At 40.1% G+C, this 21,744-nt stretch overlaps 3 protein-coding genes and 3 non-coding genes across 7 annotated transcripts; 4 read left to right on the plus strand and 2 right to left on the minus strand.

The window, feature by feature from the left end:
• Positions 1-3,361: 3,361 nt before the first annotated feature.
• trnar-ucg (transfer RNA arginine (anticodon UCG)) lies at positions 3,362-3,434 on the plus strand. Its single transcript has one exon. It is a non-coding gene; the product is annotated as a tRNA-Arg (tRNA).
• Positions 3,435-3,802: 368 nt separating this feature from the next.
• trnam-cau (transfer RNA methionine (anticodon CAU)) lies at positions 3,803-3,874 on the plus strand. Its single transcript has one exon. It is a non-coding gene; the product is annotated as a tRNA-Met (tRNA).
• Positions 3,875-4,019: 145 nt separating this feature from the next.
• Positions 4,020-5,945, minus strand: mrpl58 (mitochondrial ribosomal protein L58). Of its 2 annotated transcripts, none has more exons than XM_026177361.1 (6): positions 5,826-5,945; positions 5,060-5,084; positions 4,903-4,962; positions 4,716-4,798; positions 4,378-4,547; positions 4,020-4,299 (listed from the first exon to the last, which is right to left on the minus strand). In XM_026177361.1, exons 1-6 carry the CDS (start codon positions 5,877-5,879, stop codon positions 4,215-4,217), a joined length of 477 nt encoding a protein of 158 aa, XP_026033146.1. In that variant the 5' UTR covers positions 5,880-5,945; the 3' UTR covers positions 4,020-4,214. The 2 variants fall into 2 exon arrangements, with proteins under 2 accessions (XP_026033146.1, XP_026033145.1); XM_026177360.1 differs by lacking the exon at positions 5,826-5,945 and adding an exon at positions 5,281-5,537.
• Positions 5,656-5,727, minus strand: trnaq-cug (transfer RNA glutamine (anticodon CUG)). The gene has a single exon. It is a non-coding gene; the product is annotated as a tRNA-Gln (tRNA).
• Positions 5,946-5,998: 53 nt separating the features above from the next.
• On the plus strand, positions 5,999-8,260 carry LOC113027688 (uncharacterized). Its single transcript, XM_026177359.1, has 3 exons — positions 5,999-6,155; positions 7,218-7,306; positions 7,405-8,260. The coding sequence occupies exons 1-3, from the start codon at positions 6,147-6,149 to the stop codon at positions 8,135-8,137; spliced, it is 831 nt and encodes a 276-aa protein (XP_026033144.1). The 5' UTR covers positions 5,999-6,146; the 3' UTR covers positions 8,138-8,260.
• A 1,228-nt stretch (positions 8,261-9,488) lies between these two features.
• daglb (diacylglycerol lipase, beta) lies at positions 9,489-20,550 on the plus strand. The gene is made up of 15 exons (XM_026177362.1): positions 9,489-10,228; positions 10,330-10,481; positions 11,639-11,813; positions 11,919-12,186; positions 12,318-12,440; positions 12,527-12,654; positions 12,736-12,862; positions 12,961-13,044; positions 13,942-14,019; positions 14,105-14,185; positions 15,799-15,926; positions 16,165-16,233; positions 18,248-18,320; positions 18,415-18,668; positions 19,389-20,550. The coding sequence occupies exons 1-15, from the start codon at positions 10,134-10,136 to the stop codon at positions 19,582-19,584; spliced, it is 2,031 nt and encodes a 676-aa protein (XP_026033147.1). The 5' UTR covers positions 9,489-10,133; the 3' UTR covers positions 19,585-20,550.
• Positions 20,551-21,744: the final 1,194 nt, after the last annotated feature.

The raw sequence follows: 21,744 nt of genomic DNA on the forward strand, positions 1-21,744 counted from the left end.
AAATGACAGTTACGTTGAAAGTGTTTGAAACGTTGGGGTCACTTTTTTTTTTTTTTTTTTTAAATTAATTATCAAGCAATACATTTCACACTGGCTTTTGTCCAGCTGACACTAACATAGCTGGTAGCTGCCAAAATCCATTTATATAAGATAAGATTAAGTAACCATTTGGACAACATTGCATATATCCACAGTTTGTATGGCATAGATCAGCATATATATAACTAGTACTTGTTTAAGATTTTATTTGAACGTAACACGGTGCAGGTACTGCAGACAGGGTTTCTAGTATGTGATAAAACATTAAAACAAAAAGGGCCAGAAGGGTCCAAAATTGAGGCTGCAAAAGCAAGTCAGTCCCCCTAAACTCTGATGGAAAAATGCCCACCTCTGGAGGAAATGCACGTTTACAATTTGGTACTAAAACCCATTTTGGTCTGCTCTTCGGCCACAGTGGATCATCTGCCTCGATCTCTCACCCTGTCCCTAGCACCCTCTTCTGTCACACTAACCATCTGCATGTCCTCCGTCACTGCGTCCATGAATATTCTCTGTGCTCTTCCTCCTTTCCAACCTGGCAGCTCCATCTTCAGCATCCTTTGTCCACTATTACGCCTTTCTGTCTGTACAAACCTTATCAGCCTTACCTCACTTAAAACCTGAGCTTTTCCTCTAATTCACTCCCTTCTGATCCTGTCCCCTCCTGGTCACCCAAATAAAAGCTCAGTATCTTCAACTGTGCTACCTCCAGCTCCACTGCCTGTCTTTTTGTTATCAGCTTTCACTGTTACTGTTATCTTCCTGTCACAAATCTACTCACTCCACCTTCCCTGCACTCTCTTCTTCTCCTCTCTTGTGCACTCTGTTGCTTTGGATGATTTAAACTCCTCTACGTTCAAAACTCCTTGCATCTTCACCGATTCACCTGTCTCCCTTTCATAAAAAATAGCATGACTTGCTGTTGATTAATTCTACTAACAGCTTGTGCACCTCCTTTGTTGATTGAAGTGCTAGTATTATTAATACTATATATCTAACAAGACAGCAACAGCCAAAATGCTAAAGTCGAGGTTCATAAGGAATATCTGTTCCCAACCAGCTGTTTGCAACAGTGCTTAAAAAGTACGTGCAGGAAAATGAAAGACCTGGCAACCCTGGCTGCAGGCAGTACTGAGAGCTTCTTCAGAGCCCATCGCTACCATTTCCAAATTACCCCAGTAATATTTTTCTACCCATGTTCTGTTTAAAGTTTGCATATTGCCACAAATCTGACAACAAAAATGCTAATACCGACTGATCTGTGATAGGCCCAGTAAATACTACAAAGCTTCTGACTTAGAGATGAGTTGCAAAAGGAGAATCTCTGCAGATAGCTGTTTTCACTGTTTCCTGGGCATTATGAGCTTTCATACAGAATACAGTAAATATAAAGCATGAGGATTTCTGGTTGCTGGGGTGACAACTGAATGAAGACGGCATGAAGGTTTGTGAGGAAGTAGATTTTATATAGTTAGTCATTCACACTTAATAGCTGATGTGTAACCGGTATAAGGCTTCAAACCAGGGCTTTTTCTAACACCTAGCAGTCTTACCAAACTATAAAGCTAACCTGCAACATATTGCACCTTTTTCACAATATACAATAACTATGCCTTTTTTCTTGGTAACCTCCTATATGTAAACCTTTGTTATAATGAATGTTATTACGGTTATATATTTTATACACAGCTCTTCAGCGTCGTGGAGGACAAATGGACACAGCTAACACCGGAGGGATCGTAAACTAGTGTTTGAGGCTCATGTGTGTTTTTAGGAAGAGAAAAAACCCCACTGTGGATAATGGATTTTGTGTGCAACCCAGAAAACAGTTAGTGAACAAACTGTGGTGCGTTTGAGGTTGGCGCTCGTGTCATTTCGAATGATCCAAGCGCAATGAGAGAACACGTGTTAGCAATGCCAAACCAGAGCCTGTTATTATTCTACCAGGTTCATGGGGTTTCTGTACTGTAATGACTTACCTATTGCACTTAAAATGTCTGACGCCTCATCTTTTCATATTTAGGATGGGTAACATTCAAACTGTACCTGTATTTTGATTTTTTTTTTGTGTGAATTTTTAATTTTTTCTTTTTTCTTTCTTTTTTTAATTTTTAGTGCCGATATGTGAATGTTGATAACATGCTGTCAGAATAAATTTATTTAATTTGCTTTACTTTTATTATCCAGTTGAAACTTGTGCATTATTACTTCATAAGACATTTGCATTAATGTTTAGTCTAATCTGGTATTAGTTCCTATTATTACTGAACTAAGACTTACTTTACCCTGTTAATAAAGCATTTATATAATGCATTCAGTCTCTTTGTATTTGTTGTATAATTAAACTGAGTAAGTAACACTTCCTGACTCTAGAAATAGTTTATGCATGTGCGGATCAGACCCTAAGGTCTCCTCTCACACAAACCTCTCTCCCTGACCCGGTGAGATAATGTCATGTCAGTCACACAAATTAGTTGATCTCCATTCCTTTTTTGGTGGCTGCAAGCTGTTGGTTATGACGGAAATAATAAGACTATGGAAGTGGCCACAAGATAGGAAGAGTTTGGTCATCCAGGAAGCGTTCAGAAGCATAGAAATAAAGTATCGATCCTGTCGCGCTTGTATTGATCCACACCATTGATATTTGGATTTATAGGCCCAACTCTATTGTCTACTGATCGTTCCACCAAGTGAGGTGTTTCAGTCATACAAAACTGGAAGGAGACCCTGGGGAAGCTGGAGAAATTCTATCACAATACTGAGTTGGGAACACTCCAGCACACCATAGGATGAGTTGGAGGTGATGGCTGGTAAGAGGAAGGCTAGGTTATCCCCTGTCCAGAGAATTGACTGCATAAACCAGATATGGGCAGGGATGTTAAACTCATTTTGCATTGTGGGCCATATACAAGTCAGATATATAAAGTGTAGGTATTTGTTTAAAAATATAGGGAGCTAAAGTAAAAGGTTGTCAGAAAAATAACTACTTAAGTAAAGTACAGGTATCTGAAAAGTTAACGAAGAAAGTAAACAGTAACAAAGTATTTGTACTTTGTTGCTTCCCACCTCTGTGCCACTTTTTAAAGTGACTTTAGCTGATGTATTATTGGAGTAGTAAAAAACCACAAGACTTCAGCACATTTTGTGAGTACAGGGAAAGTTTTCTCATCAACAGCTACTGATAAAACGCTGCTGTTCTATAAGGTATAACATAATTTGTGTTGTAATAGAGGTTGAAATAGTGGTAGAAAATAAAGTACCGACGTCGTATAGTTATATATTTAGGTATTTGGATATACTTGGGTTCCTCGTCTATCAATCTGACCGCGTGGCCTAATGGATAAGGCGTCTGACTTCGGATCAGAAGATTGAGGGTTCGAGTCCCTTCGTGGTCGACTTTTGCTTACGTCGCAGCCGCCAAATTCGCTTTCGATTCAGTTGCTCTTAGGCAGCTAACCTTCCACCAAACGACAGCAGTTTTTTGGAATGTTTGTGTCCTTGAGTCAGTGTTAAAATTAAAAGCCAAACGAAATGAAGATGTTGTGTATGTGAAACGGAACTCCTACTGAAGCTAATAATGATTGATGGTATCCGTCCAAGCGAACGCTAACGTTATGGTTAGCTTACTAGCGAAAACGATTATTCCTTAAGATTAAGACACTAATGTTACAAAAGCTAGCAATCTTACCAGTCAGTTCTGGCAACAACAAACACGTACAACAGTGAGTTAAATACAGAAATAATCACTCCCCTCACCATCGGCAGCAGAGTGGCGCAGCGGAAGCGTGCTGGGCCCATAACCCAGAGGTCGATGGATCGAAACCATCCTCTGCTAAGCCTTCTTTTTTTTCATGAAAGAATAACCCTTGGCTCTTCTCTCGTCAACAAAGTGCTGTTTATTATTACTATAAGCGTAATTTTATAAGTGTCGTTAAACCTAGTGTGTTAAAGTAGCATTCTTAGTTAAAAGTAGTCTTCACTTAAAACATTGTTGGTGTTTATTATGAAACGCTTTCAGTGTTTATTTTACAAACAACAACAAAAACAACAACAAAAACAACAACAAAAACCCAATATGTACATCAACCACTTAATAAATAGAATAAGTATAAAATCACAGGATTGATTATTATAGCCACTAAATCGCAGGAGGGAGAAGTATAACAGTCATCCACTTAGTCAAAATCCACACGTCTGTTCTGCTTGGTAGCTGAATGAATCTTCTTCTTTCTGAGGCGCTCCTTGTTCCTCTTTTCCAACCTGCACAACACATTTAAGGTCAAATTTAGCCATTTTTAAAGTAGATCAACAACCAAATAACGCCACTCTAAGCAGTACCTTGCTGCCCTGAGAGCGATGTCTTCAGCTGTTGGCTCATGGGGCTTCTCACTGGCTTCTGCTATGATAGCAGAGATCTTCTGTATGCAGTCAGAAAGGTTTCTCTGCTGACTCCTACTCAGCTCTGAGGTCACCAGCAGTTCCCCCGCCTTAGTGATTCGGGTTTTGTTCTGCACAGCAACATCAAAGTGAGGGGTGAAAATTAAAAAGTAAAAAAAAAATAATCTGCAAAGAGAATAACTGTATTTTCTGTTAACTGTGATGCAAGAGTAGAAATGAATGAAATTGACATCAACAAGTCAGACATATTTCTTAACTCACAGTATGTGAAAACAAACCTTTTCAAGGATTTTTTTCCGAACATCTTCTGGGATCCATTCTGCTGTTTGCACATGGAATCGGACTTCTGCTTTTGTGCTGACTGTGGATTAAAAATGGTAGACCATCTTATTAACATGCACTATGTTATGCACTAATTATGCACCAGAAAGTATTTATTTTCATTTAAAATTAAACTGTGGTAACCTTTGTTGACATGCTGACCCCCAGGACCGCTGCTTCTGCTGTAAGATACCGTCAAACGTTCTAATACATAACACAAGACCATATGGATTAATACACCGTATAAATGACATGACATTTATATGTGATTCCTCTTGAAAATATGTTTGTTTGTCCTTACCTACTGGAATGTGAACTTGGGTTTCCTGAAAAAAGTCAAAATAAAACCTGTTTCTCGATGGCAACAACTTAAACTACTCAAACTAAACACACCCTACGTTCAATACGTCCAATAAGTTTTATTCGGAAACAGTTGGTAAACTAGTCCTTTTTTAAGGGACTTTTCAGAGGCATTCTTCCTACAACAGAAAGACAGAAACTGTTCGCGTTTATTTTACTGACCTGTGTGCCGGCTGCCTCTCGGGTCCCGTAACTAACACTCGACTGAAAAGTGTTGTTAGTGTGCCTCAGTACAACATTCCGTAATGTTACATGCTGCCTAATCACGTTTATTCCTACACAACGACAAAACACATAGAAACGTCGCGCAATGGAGGCCGCCATGTTGGAGTGACGTCTTCACGACGGTCGAAAGAACGTCGTGTAGCTGTTGCTGCGTCTCGTGACGGTAGCACATGTATGTGTGCTGGTGTATTCCACACCAAACGTCGGGGTTTGTTAGTAGTATTAAAGCTGTGTGTGTGCTAGTGAGATACATGTTAATTTACATTTGGGTTTGGTCCACATGTTTGCAAGCAGAAACATTAAGAAAAAGTTAGGTTCCACCGAGATTTGAACTCGGATCGCTGGATTCAGAGTCCAGAGTGCTAACCATTACACCATGGAACCACACGTGCGAGTGTCAATTTTTTATGTATTCAACCACGAGAAAGAAATGTCACGCTACTACCATTGGCACATAAATTATTAATACAATGTTAACTCACATGATGCAGAGGCCTGAGTTTGTTTAATGGCTCCACTAGCTGGCATTTTACCATGTCACCTGTTGCTACGAACAAATCCTGTTTTTCCCGCTTTAGTCTGAACTAGGTTCTGACATTAGGGTTCCGAGGTATCTGGAAGGCGACCCTGACCTTTTAAATGACGCAAAAAACGGATCTCACTTTCTCACTGACCTTCGTTGTGGAAAGTACTCGGAGGAGACGGCTAGCTGGAAAAAGTGCAGATTGTGCAAAACTGACAGAAGGAGAAATTTACCTTTTGGACAAAGTGCTGAATTGCTCAGATTAAACAGCGGCTCTAAAATGAACAAGGTAGAAGATACACACTTTGATTTATCGCACACATTTGAATCAAAACATAGGGCCACTCATATTTGTCTTTCGATAAAATCCTTTATAAGTGATTATGAGATAAGGAGGGAACTTTTTGGGATATTTAGTATGTTTCCTCTGCTACCTGTAAACTTAAACTTAAATTAATTGTATCTCTAGGTTATTTGTTTAAACTGAATATGAACAACCCATGGTAATGTCAGGGTTGCTAGCTAGCAAACAACTACAGGCATCTTGTTTGTATTAATGGCATTACCATCAAACGGTGACTACATTTAAATTTAAAATGATACCTAAAAATGAAGAAGAACATATGAAGGATTTTGTTTCTCTTCATTTTAACTAATTATTCAAATGTGGTCTTTACACGATCTTTTTGCGTATTTCTGTTATGATCTGTTGTTAAATCTGGTAATATTGCAACTTCTGTTAACATCTGTTGTCTGTATCAATGTAAGACTCATCAAATCATCAATCTGTTTGAGTAAAATGTACTTTTAACTCATTTCAAACAATAGAAACAGTAGAATATTTGCAAAAAAACAAACAAATGCCCCTATAGCAACGAAAGCTTTATTTAAAAGTTTTGGTTCATTATATATATATGTATATATATATATTGTCTATGTGATCTTATTGCATGATTCTGTTAACATGATTTTAGTGTAGTAATATATTTTTATATCTGTTATCTATATTTAGACAAAAAGTGTTCTTGACTTTTTGATGTATGTTCTTGATGTATCATTAATCCATCTCAAAAACATTTGCCCCCATCAAAGAGGCCATAGTAACACTCACTTCTTACATGAAAAAAATGAAAATACAAAATGTAGTCTTTATTTATTTCTGCTATATAATCTTAGCACACGGTGTCACTGGGGTTTATATGTGGTGTTTCAATGCAGCCTGCTCCCAGATTTGGTTCGTGAGCGGCCGCATGAAGCAGCGGCTGATTTTAAAGTGATGATTTAAAAGTGTAAAACTGAGAGCTTTTCGAGATCTCTTGCTTGCTGAAATGTGGTTGTCTTTCTTTTCTAGATTCCCTCTGATGGAGCTGGAGGACTGGGGCCTGCTCAGTTGGACTGTGAAACAATCGCCACCCCATGCCTGCGAGATGTGTCACATGTGTAAGAAACAAGTCTAAACTCATCAGTACACCCAGAAATTGAAATTATGAGCATATACTTATTTGGTTTTCTTAATCATTTTTAATTGTTTATTCTAGGCTGCAGATGTATTTACCTGGATGTGTCGAGCCAGAATTGGAAGACATCATTTGCCCTCCGTTACAGAGCTCAAACGTCTCAGATCGTCCAAATACACTTCCACAACCTTTTAATTGTGGCACGGCTTCTTCAGAGGAGCTGATAGAGGAGGAGAGGTTTTTCCTCAAGTTGTTTATCGAGCAGTTGGTGGCTCACATTGAGATAAAGACCCACACACCAAAAAGCAATGTGGACTTGAGTAAATTAGAGGCACGTGTGAGAGAGAGAACCCCTCTTGACTTACGGTTTACTGACCCTAAAGCCTTTGACAAAATGCTCATCCCCATCTACAAAGACCTTTGCACACAGTTTGGCTCCAAATACCTTCTGCTTGCTGCCCTGGACTCTGGGGATGTTGCCTTTGAAGCAGCTGTTGCAGAAGGACTGAAAACACGGCTAACAGCGTGTGCACGGAAACCTGACAACCTGTTGAAGAGGCTTTTCTCCAAGAGGTCATCCAAGGTTGCTCTGTTCAGAGATGTGAAATCACGTCACACTGATGAAAACAGCCAGGACGATGGAAAACCGATTCCATCTTTGATGAAAAGAAAGGGTGATGGTGTCGGGAAGAGGCTGTCCTCCATGGCTTCTGCTGTAAAAAAGAGATTTGGTGACAACTTTGTCACCAGCGAATGCCAAAAACGTGATTTCTTTAATGGCAAGCCTCAATTTATGATTGCCCCCCTTCTCTAATATTTATCCTGAGAGATCTGAAGATGAGCTATTAAATTTGTCTTTTTTTAAAGTAATGTTTATCTTGAAGGATTTAAGGAGGATTTGTTATATTTGGACTATTGTAATAAAACATTGAACATGGATCAGAGTAAGCTGTCAAGTTTTTTTGGATCCTCGATGGTTTCATCATATCCTGAAACTAAATGTACATCCAAAGACGTGCGTGCAAATAATATTGTAAACAAACAACAACTGCAGTGAGAGTCATATATGTATGTAAGTATGGTATCTCTTGAGTGACATAAAAATATAGCAACAAAACCATATACTGTGTAATAAAGATGGAAACCGCATTATGCGTTTGAAGCCTCAACTTGTGTATTTTGATTATCACCAGCTCTTTTTTCCCCCACATTATTTATTTATCTATTTTAGCTCATTTTAATTGGTGGCTCTGATTTAGGAATGAAGGACACTGCATGCTCATATGTAAGAGTCACAAAACCACAATGCTCTAAAACATGCCCAGTCTTTTTCATAATCAGTTTAACTCTTCATGAGGAACCAAATAAGAACTGTAACTAATGACTAAGACCATAAACTTCACAGGAGAGTGTTTATTGATTGATTTATTGACCCTGTTATTGTAGGGTCTACCTTACAATATAAAGCACCTTGAGACGACTGTTGTTGTGATTTGGCGCTATGTAAATAAAATTGAATTGAATTAAAGCCATACATTACACACACATAATCTTTGTCACCCCCTGTGGTAACGTGGCAAAATAATAATTTACTCATCTAAAATCTGTCAGGCAGTCAGTAATCCAAGAGATGGTGGGATAATGTTTCTGGCATTTCCCGTAGCTTCTCTCTCAGGAGCGGCTATACTGTATACAATGCTCTTGAGAAATCAAAGAAGGAAGCCCATTTGTACCATGCAGCCATTACTAGAAGTGGTATCCAAATATTGGTAGAATCAATACCAACACTGGCATATGTATTGGATCGATACTGTGCGATAGGATCTATACTTAGATACATACAATCATCAGAAAGGAGACATGTCTGTGTAAATACTGGTCCTTTCAATAAGTCACACTTAACAAGTTTTATTTTTGTGATAGCTGTTGCTTTAGAAGACTGATTACCTATTAACTATTCAGGCATTCAAATAATAATGAACAGTCATTAAAAACGTGTTTTGACAGGTTGATGATAATTTAGTTCATAAGTCATGTCATGCTGCTCTTAAGCTGCCTTTAAGTTAAAAGTATCTGTATCGGTATAGGTATCGACAATACTCTCTCCAGTATCTCGTGTTATGAAATCGTGCTTCAGCTGGAAACTCTCAACAGAAGAGAGCTATATTTCTGTCTGTATGGTGACCAAGAAAGCGGAACTCTAGTTTGTCCCTGTTTCACCGGAAAACATATGCGGACGGACACTGCTAATTTTCCTGACAAAACAAACCCAAACCTACTCAAATGTATCAGTTTTTTGTTTCCCTAACATTTATCAGGCGACATGGCGTACTCAGTAATATGCTGACACATTACTAGCTAAGTAGCTAGTCCTTGTCATTGGTATTTGTGTTTAGTTTCTCGGAATAGCTCGATAGTATTTTTAGCTAAGGTTAGATGCTAATCGCGTAACATCCTGCAGGCTGTCCCATTAACAGCATTAGTTGCACGGTCTAATGCTAGCCAAACCAAGTGCCAGCAGGTCGCATACGTCTTAGAACAACAGAGTCACAGGTCGGTCTTGTCGGGTGTAGCTGACACAAGCGCCAGGGTGGAGTTAACGGTGTGGGGTCTAGATCGTATTGGATAATTATGCAACGTTGGAATTTTGATGAGACACCAGTGGGTGAAGATCGGTGCCAGCTGGGTTGGCTGTTGCTTTGTCAGTGAAGTCATGCATGACGTGAACTTTGTGTTGCTCAAGAGAAGCCTTTCCACCGTGTAGCGCCGAAGCCATCCTCAGTGAGAGATCTCCGCTGTTTACCTGCAAAATGCCTGGAATGGTGGTGTTTGGTCGGCGCTGGGGGATAGCCAGCGACGACCTGGTCTTCCCGGGCTCCTTTGAACTGTTCATCCGTATACTTTGGTATGTTGATTACTCTCGTGAATACTGAAACACCTTTGCTAACCTAAGCCTGTCTAACTCGGCGCATTAATATAACTGACTTTGTTGTTGCTTTTCTCCAGGTGGATTGGCACCATGGTGTTATTCATTTATCACAAGGGTCACTTCGAATGTAACGGGAGAGCAGTTCTTCATAGCTACCTGGTTGGACTGCTGGTTGTGCTGGCACTCATCATCCTCTCACTGTGTGCTATTGTCTACATCAGTGCTCAAGGTAAATTAATTGGGGTTCATTAGAGGTCTGCCTCCTTAGTGCACACACAAGGGCCACAACCTTAACCTGAAAATGACTGAACTGTAACAGAGCAACCTAGGAACCGCAAGTAAGCCTGCAGTCTAAGAGCGAAGAGCTCTAATTGGGTGATGCTGTACCCAGTACTATAAGGTCATTAAGATAATTTGGGGCCTGATTATTCAAGACCTTGAATGTGAGGAGCAGGATTTTAAATTCAGTTCTGGATTTAACAGGAAGCCAATGAAGAGAAGCCAGTATCGGATAAATATGCTGTCTCGTTCTAGTCCCTGTCAGTACTCTTGCAGCAGCATTTTAGATCAACTGAAGTGAACCCTGAACTGAACAATGCCATTGAGTCATTTCCCGTTTGCTTCTTTAGCAACATATATTGAGCATCTCCTTTTTATTGTGTAAGAGTTTTCTGATGGGGAAAATTGGCAAATCCTAACCCATGCATTAGACCGTGCTCGAGAAGGAGTGTGTCTTTTCCACACCTGCACTTTTCTAAAAAATGCCCAACAGAGGAGTGTATCACTACAGTCATTCAGATATGAGTAGTCTTTTACGGGCTAGCTCCCTAGTACAGAGTACACATGATGTGGGAATAGAGCAGCTAGCGAGTGGGCATCCTGTAAGCTCCCTGCATGCTCTGTTCTGGCAGCTTCTTGACTTAAATCTAATGGAGAATTTGGGGTAGTGTGGATACTTCTGAAGCGCACATTTTTCATGCTAGGTGCTACATGTGAGAAAGGACAGCTGTGAAGAATATTTTGATTTAATTCTTCTGCCTTTTCCTTCTTCATGTTGGGCAGAGAGCTGACTGAATGCTGGACTAACTTGTTGTCGCATCAAGTTGCGTTTTCTAAAAGATGTTGGCTAAGGGATAGCTGGTTAGAATACTAACTTTAGATGAAAACAGTTAAAACTGTCGCAGACCATAGCATGCATCAGTCCAACACGTGATTGGCTCAAATGTTTTCTGGTTTGGCTGGTGATTGGCTCTTTGCAGAAACAATTTTACTGATTTGAAAGTTTTCAAACTAACACTCTTATATGTTGCACATTTAAAGATCTGCCTGTCTGTTATGGAAGTTTCTTTCTGTATCTTTAGTGTAAATTAATTTTTACTCTGTCAGGTACCATTACAAACCCCGGCCCGCGGCGCTCTATGCCTGCGCTGGTGTACCTGCGGGCGATACTGTATGTCCCTGAGCTGGTGTGGGCCTGTCTGGGAGCTGTCTGGGTGTCGGATGATGGCCGTGGCTGTGATCCTGCCACGGTAGGAGCCGTTATCTCGGCAGTTGTCGCCAGGTAGGTTGTTCAGGTGTGAGGATTTTGGTTTATTAAACTAGTTAATTAGTTAACGTTGCTTTGATCAACCTTTTTCCCCCCCGCTTGTTTCTGTTGTGGCAACAGCTGGATCATCCTGCTGTTCACGGCCGTGGGGGTAGTGTTTGTTTTTGACCCACTGGGAAACCCTCGTCCTCAGCCTCCTGCCATGGAGCCGCTGGGAGTGCGAGACATGCAGAGCAGCGAGGGCACCCAGTTTCTATCCACGGCTCGCTCACTCGCTGTTAAAGTGTGGGAGAGCAGGCTGCGGCTCCTATGCTGCTGCCTGCCGCAGGACGAGAGCTCCCGGGCAGCGTTTTCCAGCATCTCTCAGCTCTTCAGCAGCTTCTTCTCTGTAAGAGATTTTTGAAACGAAGCAGAATACAGGCTGAAAAAAATAATGTATTTAACATTAAAATAAGCTGCGTCGAATATAATTTCCACTGATGCAAAACCCACTGTGAGATCCTCTCTGTCATGCTGCAGGACACAGATCTGGTTCCAAGTGACATAGCAGCCGGTTTGGCTCTGCTGCACCAGGAGCAGGATAAGATGGAGCGAAGCAGAGATCCTGATGTCGTAGTCCCTCACAGCCCTTCCTCTCCTGTAGTAAGTCATGATTCATGTAGATGAAGTCGAGCTCATGTTGTGAAACCAGCAAAGCAGAATCCTACTTATTTATTTACCATTTCAAGGGAGAGGATCTGGAGGACGAGCTGGAGAAAGCCACCCACTGGATGCAGTTTGCTGCGGCGGCTTACGGCTGGCCTCTGTACATTTACTCCAACCTCTTTACCGGGCCCTGCAAGCTCAGTGGAGACTGGTAAGATGCTGTGCGCGTTGGAATCAGCGGAACCTTTGGTGAGACGAGTAACCCAAATCCTAATGCGTGCACGTGTTTCAGCTGCATGAGTCGCGTAGCCGAGGACGAAATCGTTGGAGGAGATCACCTCGGCTGCCACTTCTCATCCATCCTACAAACCACTGGTTTGCAGTACAGAGACTTTATCCACGTCAGCTTCCACAACCAGGTGGGGGTTTCACTCGCCATTTACGTTACATAAGGTTCAAGTTGAAGGCCACCTCCAGCCTCACGACAGCACATCTAAGCACACGTGGTATGTTGCAGATCTATGAGATCCCCTTCTTCGTGGCTCTGGATCATAAGAGGGAGGCGATTCTGGTGGCTGTCAGAGGAACTCTTTCACTGAAAGTGAGTTGGGACCTATTTTTTCCCCCCTTTTCCCAAAAATAGTATGGGGTATCAGCTGTCTAAGTATGGATTGTTTGTTGTATGTTTGGGTTTTTTTTCTTCCCTTCCCCACATACAGCCCTCTCATTCTTATTTTGAAAGTTGATGCTAACCAGCTAGACATGAGCTTTCCTGTCTTGTGTTTACTTGCTGGCAGGCTTTGATGTCACTCCACCAATCTGCCTTTGTGTCCTTGCTTTATATCACAGGACACCTTCTTCAGAAGTCTTTTTCTGGCAGCATGAGATATGAAACAATACAATTGGTGGTGATTTTAGAATCATGACTGATCTATGCGTGGTGCTTTCCTCATACACAGACTTTAAGTGGCTAACCCATGTGTATTTTCAACTCATTTTCTTTTTCATCCCTCTGAGAGAACAGCGCTATCCACCATCACATTAATAGTGGACATTCCCTTTGTTCATATTTTGAAAAAAGCAGTTTTTGTACCGGCCTTTTCTGTGTGACAGATACAAAATCCAAAGAATACACTCAGAGCCACATTTGTAATGCTTACTGTCTATTCTTGTCTCTTAATTTTCAGTATCACTTCCCTCTTTTTGTGTTCAACGAAGTGAAAAGTCAGTGAAAGGATAGACTGATAAATATAGGTCTCATGTCCCCATCTGATGCCATGTGACCCTTCAGCACTCACTCAATAGCACTTATACAAAAACAAAGTTGAAGTGAAAGAAGGTGTGTTTGCATCACTGAGTGTCGACACATGTGAGTGATGTAGGTGAAATGGTGATTAGATTTGGAATAATTTAACATTTCTTCTTATGAGTCTGGAGCTTCAGGAAGGAGCTGAATGATTTTTACCCACAAGAGAGTTAAACTTCATGTCTCCTGCAGGATGTCCTCACAGATCTGTCTGCTGAATGTGAGAACCTGCCTGTAGAAGGAGTGTTGGGAGCCTGCTACGCCCACAAGGTGAACATTCATTTAAATACAGCTCTCCAAGATTGTCATTGTTGAGGTTCCTGCCAGATTCAGCAGATGTCTGTGTCTCCTGCAGGGCATCAGCCAGGCAGCGGGTTACGTCTACAAGAGGCTGGTGAACGATGGCATCCTGAACCAGGCTTTCTCCATTGCACCGGTAAGAAATGTAACTGGGCCAGAGGCTACCTTTCAGTTGCACTTTAGGTTATTTTAGTTTTATCACAACTAGATCATTTCATCAAAGATCAGGTAGTACTTCCCACTAAACCACCTGAGAATCAGTAGTTTTCTTTTGGGGGTTTTGTTTGTGTTTTTTCCTGTTAAAATGGTTTTTTTTTTCCTTCCCACAGTCGCTAAGTGCTTGCTAATAGAGGGTCATTTGATTTTTCTTTTTTTATTCTAATATTTTAGGGTCTTTCCAATATAAAACACCCTGAGGCGACTGTTCTTGTGAACTGACACTTCAGAAAATTCAATTCAGTATTATTTATAAAGTCAGTCTGAGTTACTGGTGCTTGAAGTACACAAGGGTGTGTCCAAATGTGCTTTTTATTTTGCATAATTTTTCCACCATTTGTGATCCTTGATGCTTGGCCACAAGAGAGAGCAACATAACCTTTTCCAGGCTAAAAACCAGGTTTTTTTCCTCATAACCACCTGAACATCAGTGTCACGGGACTTGTATAAAAACTGCACCGATTTAATGTCAAGAAGAACAGAAAACAAACGTTGCTATCCTGGATGTTTGAGCTGTTTTCTGATAATTCATTGAAAAGAAAAAAAAAACCCATTTTGGTTAAACTCTCAGGGGCCAAATCCCAAAGGGGGATTGGTGTTTGGTCAGAACAAGTTATGTGATCTCAAAGGTGTCCTTTTTACCTACATTGTGAAACGAGACTCATCTTCAACACATGATTCCTTAAGAGTCAATGGTATCTTTGAATGTAGTCATATAATAAAGAATTGTTAAATTATCCAATGTGCTCAATCCACTTATACTTAAAGCTTTATAACAGTTCTGCTTTTTAATCTGGTAAAACGTGTGATGCAAGAGCCAAGAGAACAATCACAGGGTTGTGGCTCCAAACCAAGCCCAACATGAAGGAAAAACAACTTTTTTCAACATCAGAAAGTTGTTAGTAGGTTGTTGCACATATTCTTGGTGGAAAAAACATTTTTACTACTCGAAGTATATTCTCCTTTGGATTCATTCTGCGGCACCAGCTAAGCTTCACATGCTCATGATAACCAGTTGGTAAAACCATATATGATACTGCGATTATCAAGAATTTGCACGTGTCTCACAGTGTCACCATAAGTTGTCAGTTAAACTTGCAAACCGCACCTAATTTGCTCTAACTCAGCCTTCTCAGTTTTGCAACCTTGAGTGCAGAGAATTTCAAATGTAACGTTCATTTTTATCCCACGTGGTGATGTCAACACCCTTGAAAATTTACCCAAAAAACACTTTCTGAAGTTTTCACTTGTGAATTCTCAGAAAATGAGCTTAAAGTTTGAAGGGGCTGCAAAGTTGGTTTGATTGCTTAAATGTGTGTTTCAGCTAGAAACTCTATTAAAAAACTCACAAGATTTTATTTGTGAGATAATCGGAAAATATAAAACTGGCCTGCTTTTTTCCCTCCTATATGGAAAAATAACAGCTCTGCTTTCTGTGTGTGTGTGTGTGTGTGTGTGTGCACGCGGGCAGTTGTCTCCCTTCTTCTGTTTGAAGCCACACAGATGACGTGTTTGTGTTCCTGTTTTTCGTAGGAGTATAAATTGGTGATCACCGGTCACAGTTTGGGTGCTGGTGCAGCCTCAGTGCTGGCTATCCTCTTGCGCAATTCCTTCCCCACCCTGCAGTGCTATGCCTTCTCTCCACCAGGGGGCCTCCTAAGGTAAGGCTGACAAAGTCTGAGGTCAGGACCGATTTTAATTGGCAGCTACAGGCAGCTGTCTGTGGACAGATCTGGTGGAAGAGCTGGGTGGCTGAGCAGTAATTAGAAAAACTGCTTTGCCACCCAGCTAATGTGATGTATGTAATGTCATATTTAAATAGTTGATTACGCTTGTAAACTGTCAGGTATGGGACAGTTTTCTTAATGTGTTTTTGTTCTACTTCCTCTCTGTGTGCAGTAAAGCTTTAGCTGATTACTCCAAGGACTTTGTGGTCTCAGTGGTCCTGGGAAAGGATCTGGTTCCCAGGTAACACGGAAAGCTCGTTACTTTATTTACTTCTTAGTAATCAGAATGTATTGAGTAACTAAATTCAGAGCTCATAGTCAGTATGTGATGCTGAATAGATGCTTGTGACACTGATCTTCACTGTTCACAGTGGATCATTAAAGGTCGTGTATATTTGTGTGTTAGCACACAGCAGTGCTGTCTTCAAAAAGCCTGCATGAATGTTCTGTGGTGAAACTATTATAGACTACTGCATGATGGAGATTCTATATTTGGCTCTACCCTGTTATTACTCACATAGGAGAATACAAGTGTAACTGACACACTCCTTTACTTTCTAAGCCTTCGTCAAAATTTTAACTCAAATTTCTATATCTAAGGATGTAAACTTGTGTGAACAGATGGTGACATGTTTTAAAAAACTGAACATTTTCAGACTCTGTAGTATTTCCTCTAAGTTGATTTCTAATAATATATTATCATGTGTTTGTATACATGATGCCATTAAAGTGATCTAAATATTAAGGGATCAAAAATGTGATCAAGTAATATAACAGCCGTGAGTGTTTTTATTTTACGTACTTGAAATATTTAGAATCTAAGAAGTCTGTTCTCTCTGTCCACTTAGTCTCAAGCCAACTTCAAATCAGGACAAAAAAGAAAAAGTGATGTTTGTTTTTGTCCTATAAGTAAGACAACGAGGAAGAGTTAGTTCAGTCACTAGCAATATGTCATTGTTAACTAATGCTAGCTCACCTGCTAACATAGACTAGCTGCTAACAGTGTGAAGTAGCAAATTCCTATCTTAAGTAACATCAGCTAATTTGGCTAATTAATGCAGCTGTTTATTTTCAAGTTATTCTATGAGCTAATTTTGTGAAATAACGATGTCACAGCAGCATTACAGCTGCTGGCTAACCATCGCTCTCTGTTCATATTGCTAGCAGTATATCTGCTGTAACAGATAAGTGGGTACATTACTACATTTATTTCACAAACAGCGCGCACGTCAGTCTGTGATTCATCAGTATTTTCTTCCCTGTACTCTACCAACATTTTTTTTTTTTTTTGTATTATGGTAAGAGTACCTTAGAAAATGATGATGCTGATGATAATAATAATCATTTCTTTAGGAATTAAGTTTCATGTGAAGAATATAACCGGAAGGTTTTTTTTAGGCTGCAACTTCCTTTTTTCTTAAAACGTATTCTAATCACAAACTTTTTCCACTTCTGGGTTACCAGTACAAAGATCAAACAAACAGTAAAATAAATTCCAGACTTTTCATAAATAATATTGATGGTAGAGTTTTTTTTTATGTGTTTGTTTGTTTGTTAAAAAAAATCCAATCCACACTCATTTGATCTAGGAAAAAAATGTGAGGGGGGGGGGAAAATATTCCCTATTTGTAAAATATATTAACTCAAAAAAAAAAATCCTTATAAAAATCTAATAAAATAGTGGACCAGTATAGCAAAAGCCGTAATGGTCCACTTGGGGAAATAAATTTGTTTGGCCTTCAGACAACAATTCTGATCACTACACTGCCGGACAGCACAGGCAAAAACAAAAAAAACCCCAACAAGTCACTCTCAAAAGTGTGTCACTTTTAATTACACACCTATGATTATAAGCTACTCAAGGGAAATGTCAGCTTGTGAATTTAGACATTTTGCTACCACCCAACATGGATCTTTCACTGTTGTCCTCTTTCAAACCAGTTCATCGAGCAATAAAAAGGCTTTATGAGCCACCAGGGAAAGTTCGCTGGAGTTCGATGACATTTGCTGGGAAAATGATTGCTAAAGCCCCAATCACACAGGCCTACTGACTGGTCAGTGACCCCCAGGCAACCACCTGTCACTAGGGGGGAAAAAAGCATGGATGGACCAGAGTACGACACAAAATCTCCAGTTTCTCAAGTTGTTTTAGTGAATGTTTGCAGACAAACGTGATCTTTTGAGTTTTTATGAATGTTGCACAGACAACCTTATAATCAATCAACTGTCTCTGTTTGTTTTTTTTTTCCGCTAAGACTGAGCATTCCAAACATGGAGGATCTGAAGAGAAAGCTACTGAAAATAGTTTCAAACTGCAATAAACCCAAAGTAAGAACCCTTCATATAGCCCTACGCCTCTAGACTATCTGGAAATGAAGTTGCACTTGTGAATTTTGGACCCTTTTTCATGTTTGCATTGCAGTACCGCATCCTGCTGCAGGGATGTTGGTATGAGTTGTTTGGCGGAGACCCGGATGACTGCCCCACTGAGATGGATAACAGGAGGGAGCAAGAGCTTAGCCAGCCCCTCCTGGGAGAGGAGTCTCTAATCGTTCGCCACTCATCCTCCTATCAGAGCCTGGGATCAGATGAATCACCCGCCCACACACCTGCACACTTGCCTCTCTTCCTGCCGGGACGCATTCTGCATATCACAGAAGATGGGCCGACACGGAGGTGGGTCTGCAAATGTTTCATGTTCCCAATGAGCAGATTCACAGCAGACTTTCCAAGTGTTGATGACTTTGTGTATCTTGTAATTCTTTTTCAAGAAAGGCAAAAGTTCTTGACACATTCTTGGTTGATCACTGACTGGTTTGCGGTTCAAAAGTACTTCATATCCCCTTCAACAGTAAAGCAATTAGGGAACCCAATGGCAATTTTGCTAGCTTAGCATATGAGGACCAGTTGTGTATTTTTGATCACTATGCTAGTGTTTCAAACTAGATGTGTGGGGGAAGGACCAAGGGTTACTGCATACTGATAGAGTACGACTGCATAGACAATTTGAATTCTTTGGGACACTAATGAGAGAAGTTATGTCCAAAGTCAACATCGTGTTGCATTTAGTAAGACTTGAAACTGGAAACTGAAGACATAAACTCATCAGAAAAATATTTACTGATGGCATGGATCAAACAGCTGAGAGCAGTTTTCCTATGCAGTTCATTTTACAACCAGAGGAGTCGCCCCCTGCTGGACGTTAGAAAAAATACCCCCATTCTTATAAAGCAAGCTACTTCCATCATGTATCTATAGTCTGTAAACTGTGTTTAGGCTGTCATGTGTTCATGTTCATTATAACCCCTAAGCCTAACTAATAATTTTAGATGCGTATAGTGTTATGAGAGATAAGCACATAAATTATTTGGTCACTCTGTCCTCTACTTTCCTTAGATCCTGCTTTTCCCAGGTCCGGTACCGTGCAGACTGGTCAAATGAAATGGCATTCCGGAGTATTTTGATCAGCCCCAGGATGCTTACGGATCACATGCCCGACATTGTGCTCCGAGCACTCGGCACTCTGACCAAGGACAAGCCCTTTTCCCTGTGCCCTTCATCTTTAAGCGACAGCCAGCACAACGCTATCTGAAATGTACCATAGAGACTGTTTCCTTGTGTCTTCACTCCCAGCCTCCGCAATGTTTAAACCACCTGCCGATCATTTGTTTTCTGTGTGTCGATGCCTGATAAAGGACTGCTTCAGGTAGTTCGCGTGGCCTGTAATCACAACATTTCCTCATATTTTGGCTCCAAGCCTTATGAAATTTCAAAGATTTCAAATATACAAGTATTTGATCAGAGAATACGTGAAAGCGTAGCCTGTTATGATCGCCATGGAGGGAACCTTATTTGTAAAGAAACTCTCTGGAGCACAAGTTTCATTTGTTTAATTGCACTTTTAATGATTTATATCAAATAATTGTATGTATTTTGACTTTGAGTTACTCCTTGAGCATCTGAATGCCATGATCTTTGAATGTGCGTTGTGTACAATATTTGACAGTGCTGCAGTTTTTACCGTGATGCCGGTGTTGTTGATTTTTATGTCTGTGTGAGCGGTGTGTGGTTGGAAGAGGCTGCCCCCTCCTTTCTTATCTTCTTTCTCTTCAGAGAGTGAGAGCAGACTGAGTCAGAGTGATAAAGGGGTAGCTTTCGCCACAGAAACCTGTACCGGATTCACACCTTCATTGTGTAGTAGCTGTGGTTAGCTTGTCCTGTGTTTAATGTCTTGAGACATCAGGGTGAACAGTGCCTATGCATTACAGAAACCAAGCTGAGAGACACGGTGATGAGCACAGCTTGTTTACAGTGAGATTTTTTTTTTTTTTCTTCAGTGCAGTTTGAATAGTGCATGGTGTTTGACATAAATGTGTTGGTGTAAGAAGTAGAAAGATTGTACTTACACAAAAGGTGGGAACCTGTTTACTTGCCATGGATATTGCTCATTTCAGGTGATATATATATATTATATTATAATATGCCTGCATAACAATCTCAAATCCTCAATAGAAAGCATTGGACTCCTGGATGCAATTAAACTCTTTTGTGAAGCACACCTTTTTTATTCTTTCATTTTTCCCCTCTTCTGAATAAACAATGGGTTTCTCAGTGAGAGGAGCCTGTTGATCTTAGAGCCAGCAAGTTTTATAAAGCTTAACAATGGGATTAATCCACGGACTGAAGCCACAGGAGTCAGTTGGGGGGGGATGTAATTATGAACAGGCCAGGAGGCATTAGTTCTTACCCTATTTTTAACTTTAAACACAAATTCAAGAAAAAGAAAAAAAAAAAGTATGACTATTGTTATGTAATGTAGACAGCTCATTTGAAAGAGGCAGCGAGATCAATGTAAGCAATAATGAAGAGTTTTAATAAATATATATATATATATATATATATATATATATATATATAAATAAATTTAAAAAAAAAAAAAATTAGTGCAGACTGTTGTGTGCAGAGATTCTTTTTAGAACCTCTGCATTAATGCTATACTTGAGGCTATATATTACATGAAGACTGAAAGATACATAAAATGTGTTAAACTTTGATGTTTGGTATAAAAGGTTGCTTTCATGGAAGTGTTTACCATAAATAAAAAAGAAATTAACAACATATTATCCCTAAAAACACTTTTTTCTGTTCCAAATTGGATAAATTTGTCCTGTAAACACATTCAGTTCAGTTGATTTTTGCTTAACCTGTGCCATATAGCAACAACAGTCGCCTCGTGGTGCTTTATAATGTGAAGCAAAGAACCCACAGGAATACAGAGGAAACGACAAAGATCAGAAGACCCCCTATAAGTAAGCACTCGGTGACAGTGGGAGGAAAAAAAACTCCCTTTTAACAGGAAGAAACCTCCGGCAGAAACCTCATCTACCTTGACCGTTTGGGGAACAGACCCAACGTCAGATTAAAGAACATCTTCACAGGTAGAAACAGCTGTAAATAATCTTAAACCCCACCTCTAGGTAAAAGCATGACCAAATCCACTTAATAATTTAACAAGTATTACATCAAAAGGAGATCACAGTATGGAGAGCTGATAGAATGAGGGTGAAGTTTCTGCTCATTTTGTTGGATGCTTTGTTATTGTGAAAACTGCAGCAATGGTCACTATATGTGCTTGGATGAAAAGATGATGTGATGCAGTGGCAGGAGAGGCTGAAACGCTGACTGCACAACTGACCGCATTAGAAACAACTGCATATTCTCTTGATAGTACTTGAAATCTAAAGGGATGTAA

The sequence above is a fragment of the Astatotilapia calliptera genome, chromosome 8 (assembly GCF_900246225.1).
Source record: "Astatotilapia calliptera chromosome 8, fAstCal1.2, whole genome shotgun sequence".
In the NCBI taxonomy this organism is placed as follows: domain Eukaryota; kingdom Metazoa; phylum Chordata; class Actinopteri; order Cichliformes; family Cichlidae; genus Astatotilapia; species Astatotilapia calliptera.

What these genes read in the sequence shown, in the direction of transcription:
- mrpl58 (XM_026177360.1), bottom strand. Translation starts at nt 5,442, where the DNA reads ATGGCGGCCTCCATTGCGCGACGTTTCTATGTGTTTTGTCGTTGTGTA. An exon ending in CCAAGTTCACATTCCAGTAG is followed by an intron (nt 4,963 to 5,059) that starts GTAAGGACAAAC and finishes GTTATGTATTAG; the next exon opens with AACGTTTGACGGTATCTTAC. An exon ending in GGGTCAGCATGTCAACAAAG is followed by an intron (nt 4,799 to 4,902) that starts GTTACCACAGTT and finishes TTTAATCCACAG; the next exon opens with TCAGCACAAAAGCAGAAGTC.
- LOC113027688 (XM_026177359.1), top strand. An exon ending in CTGCGAGATGTGTCACATGT is followed by an intron (nt 7,307 to 7,404) that starts GTAAGAAACAAG and finishes TGTTTATTCTAG; the next exon opens with GCTGCAGATGTATTTACCTG.
- daglb (XM_026177362.1), top strand. Translation starts at nt 10,134, where the DNA reads ATGCCTGGAATGGTGGTGTTTGGTCGGCGCTGGGGGATAGCCAGCGAC. An exon ending in CTGTTCATCCGTATACTTTG is followed by an intron (nt 10,229 to 10,329) that starts GTATGTTGATTA and finishes GCTTTTCTCCAG; the next exon opens with GTGGATTGGCACCATGGTGT. An exon ending in CCACCAGGGGGCCTCCTAAG is followed by an intron (nt 15,927 to 16,164) that starts GTAAGGCTGACA and finishes CTCTGTGTGCAG; the next exon opens with TAAAGCTTTAGCTGATTACT.